General features: G+C 53.8%; 1 protein-coding gene across 1 annotated transcript; it reads right to left on the bottom strand.

Annotated features, from left to right (window-relative positions):
• Positions 1 to 1,286: 1,286 nt before the first annotated feature.
• Positions 1,287 to 2,594, bottom strand: PtA15_8A122 (uncharacterized protein; the record flags this gene model as incomplete). The annotated part of the gene is made up of 3 exons (XM_053171521.1): positions 1,287 to 2,210; positions 2,284 to 2,361; positions 2,430 to 2,594. 3 exons carry the CDS (start codon positions 2,592 to 2,594, stop codon positions 1,287 to 1,289), a joined length of 1,167 nt encoding a protein of 388 aa, XP_053022776.1.
• Positions 2,595 to 3,085: the final 491 nt, after the last annotated feature.

Raw genomic sequence — 3,085 nt, 5'->3', positions numbered from 1 at the left:
CGGTAGAAGCGGATGTTGACGCAGCTGGGTTTTGTCGAGTGCCTGCCATAGCGGTCTGCTCTTAGTTGCGGTAGAGATCGTTGGTTCCAGCGATCGAGACTGTAAATCTTATAGATTTATCACAACTAAGAGTTTATCATTTCTTATGAGTAAAAAGGTCTATCCAACAATCTTGGAGACAGAAGAAAAGAAATGAAAACAAAGTGTACCTAAGAGCAGATCCGCTCGGTACTGTTGAGTGTAGAGAAGAAAGAAGTCTTGAAGGCCGCGATGCAGCTGAGGAAATCCACGAGTTCTGTGGACTGACAAGACTGTAGGCTGCATCAGCTAATGCGCTCCTTGAGACGCACAAAGAATAAAGACTTCTTTCTTACACTGGCTCGAGGGTCTTGTGTATCAAGAGTCTCCAATGCGAGCTGATAGAGAAGAACCGCAGTTGTCTGTCGCGATGCGTAATGACAACTGTCAGTCTGGGGCCATTACTGGCTAAGGCACAGCAGCGATGGACTCACCTCCTTGGTTGGGACTAGAGATCCTATCGCTGAGGCTTGGACCTGATCGGTCTGGTCGGGCGTCGGATAACGATGTGCTGTGGAGACATATAGGAACTCCAATCAGCTTCATCTATCCTCTCTATGGCTATCCCAACAGACTCACTTACCTTGAAGGTGGTTTGTCTTGTTTGGGTCGCTTGGGCGCTTCGTCGGTTGCTGACGTGGCTGAAGGTTTGGGAGCGGAGGAATTAGCTTTAGCAAATTCCAACCGCCTGAGGGCAGCATGCATATTGCATGCGCCTGGAGGTAGCGCTGGCTCACCTTGATCCCTTGTAGGGTTAGGTTTCGAAGCCTTGCGCTTCCTCTGATTCGGGGTCAAACCCGAATCCTGACAGATACAGGCAAAGGCACGGGCCAGTGGATATTCATATCCCAAATGATATGACAAGTCCCAACCTCACCGCCAAATAGGTGTGATGGGAGTTGCCCTGGGTGCCCCTTGGCGCAAGCCTCCAACGGTTGATGGAGGCACAAGTCATGATGAGACCGGGTATGTTATTGATCATTTCTTCAATAAGTGATAAGCCTATCCCACTAGATACAAGCAACTAGTGGCAAAGGGGTGACCTCGGCAGGGGTGGAGGGAATAGGAAATCCTATATACAATGTAAAGGTAAAGAAATCTCTTTCTAAGCGGGAAGACATGGAACTTGGGCCGTGACCAATATATGATCAGATCCCCAGCGGTCCGCGAGGAGTGACAGAGCAAGGGAAGGGAAGGGGAGGCAACGCTCAGGGCTCTCTGGCGCCCAAGTTACCCAAAATCGCCAGCATTGCCGCATCGTAAGCCTGGCGGGCCTGAGCCGCCTTGTATCGACGTGCATCCTCCTGTCTGGCCAACTGGGCCTCTTCGCGCTCAGCCTTTCGGTCCGCCTCGCGCTGTCGTTCTTTGGCCTCCGCAAGTTGTAAGACCAATTCCCGATCCGCCTTGCGCTCCGCATCACGAGCTCGCTCCTTAGCCTGCGCCTCGACCTTGGCCTCCTCACGGTCAAGTTTGGCTTGAGCCAGGTCATCCTGGCGTTGGCGATCCTTGCGTTCGTCCCGCGCCGCCGCCTCACGACGTTTGTCTCTTCGAACCTCCTCCATCAATCGCCTCTTCTCCGAGTCTGCTATCCATTGGTCCTTGCGCGCCGCTTCAGAACGAGCTCGTTCGTCTATCATCCAGGCGGGATTTGTCTCCTGCGTCTTCGCCATCATGGCCCTCAGGGCGATCACATCACTGTTGTCTTTCTTAGGGGCCTCTTCAGTCCAGCCCCGGCGGCGGGGCACGCTGGCGCCGACAGTCGGCGGCCGACCATTGAGTCCAGTCAATCCAGGGGTGGGGGTCGAAACGGTCGCGGTTCTACTTGCTGGGAGCCTAGGGGTCGATCTAGCCGTTGGTGGTTCTGAGACCTCCTCATCCAACGATAGGTCTAGCGCCCTCTCGGCAGGCGTTAGTTGGTCGGACAGATGTTGGCTTTTGCCAAGTCTGCGTGGTTCGGGGGTGGCCCGTTTGCTGGGTGGAGCTTCTTCCCCTTCGTCCTCGTCCGAATTGGAAATTGGAGCCCCCACTCCCGCATCAGGGTCCTTGTCTTCAGAGGACTGGCCCAATTCCTCGTGGCCAAATCCATTGGCCGCTTGGTTACCACTGTGCATATTGCACAGGAAATCCCAAATCTTACAGAGAAATAAGAGTAAGTCAATTTATGACACCCATCAACAAGGGCCAATGGGTGGGAAAGGAGCATACCGGTAGGGAGAGTTTCTCCTCGGCCAATGCCGCATGAATCCCTTCACTCCCGGATTGAGCAACAACATCCTTAACTGCCTGAGACGGAGGAAAGATTTAGTCAAAGCGGCCTAAATCACACAAATGAGAGGGGGGGGGAAACATACCCTATAAAGCACCATCAAGGAATCGTACCAACGCTTCAACTGTGCACGATCAAGGTCAGCCAGGAGGGGGAATAGAACCGGATCGAGATCGAAATCCTTGGCGAACTTTCTGAATTTCTTGAAACCTGCCTCCTTATTCTTGAGCTCGGTGTGCGTATCCTTCATGGATCTCCAGAACGCCAGGAGCTCGAGGGAGTTGGCATCCCCCCATACCAAGCAGGGAACAGTGTTGGAGGACTCGTTCTTGCGGATAATGGAGAGTGCCCTTTTTGCCGCGGCCTTGTCCTTGACACTGGCAGCCCGGCCTGCTGCCTTCTTCAAACGGTTGGCACGCCCCACCGCTGCCTCCTCATTGTCCCTGACAATCTGTTCTGGCGATTGTTTGGCCTTGCGCGCCAAGGCTCGGGCCCGCTTTTTGTCACCGGAGGCAAGCGCGGCGGGAGCAGTCGCAGGTGGTTGTTTGAGAGGGACTGTGTAGTGAGGAATTAGGGCCGGGGGGTTAGGAAGACTAGTCGGACCGAGGGATTCCAAGCTGGGGAGGAGGTGGTTGAGGGCCGCTGGGTCTATCGGCACATACTGGACGCGAGCTTCCGGGTTGTAGGTGATTGTGAAAAATTTGGAGTAACTAAAGGTTTATTTCTTATTAGAGTTTACTT

This window comes from Puccinia triticina, chromosome 8A (assembly GCF_026914185.1).
Source record: "Puccinia triticina chromosome 8A, complete sequence".
Classification (NCBI taxonomy): domain Eukaryota; kingdom Fungi; phylum Basidiomycota; class Pucciniomycetes; order Pucciniales; family Pucciniaceae; genus Puccinia; species Puccinia triticina.
This window is presented reverse-complemented; position numbering and strand designations above follow the sequence as displayed.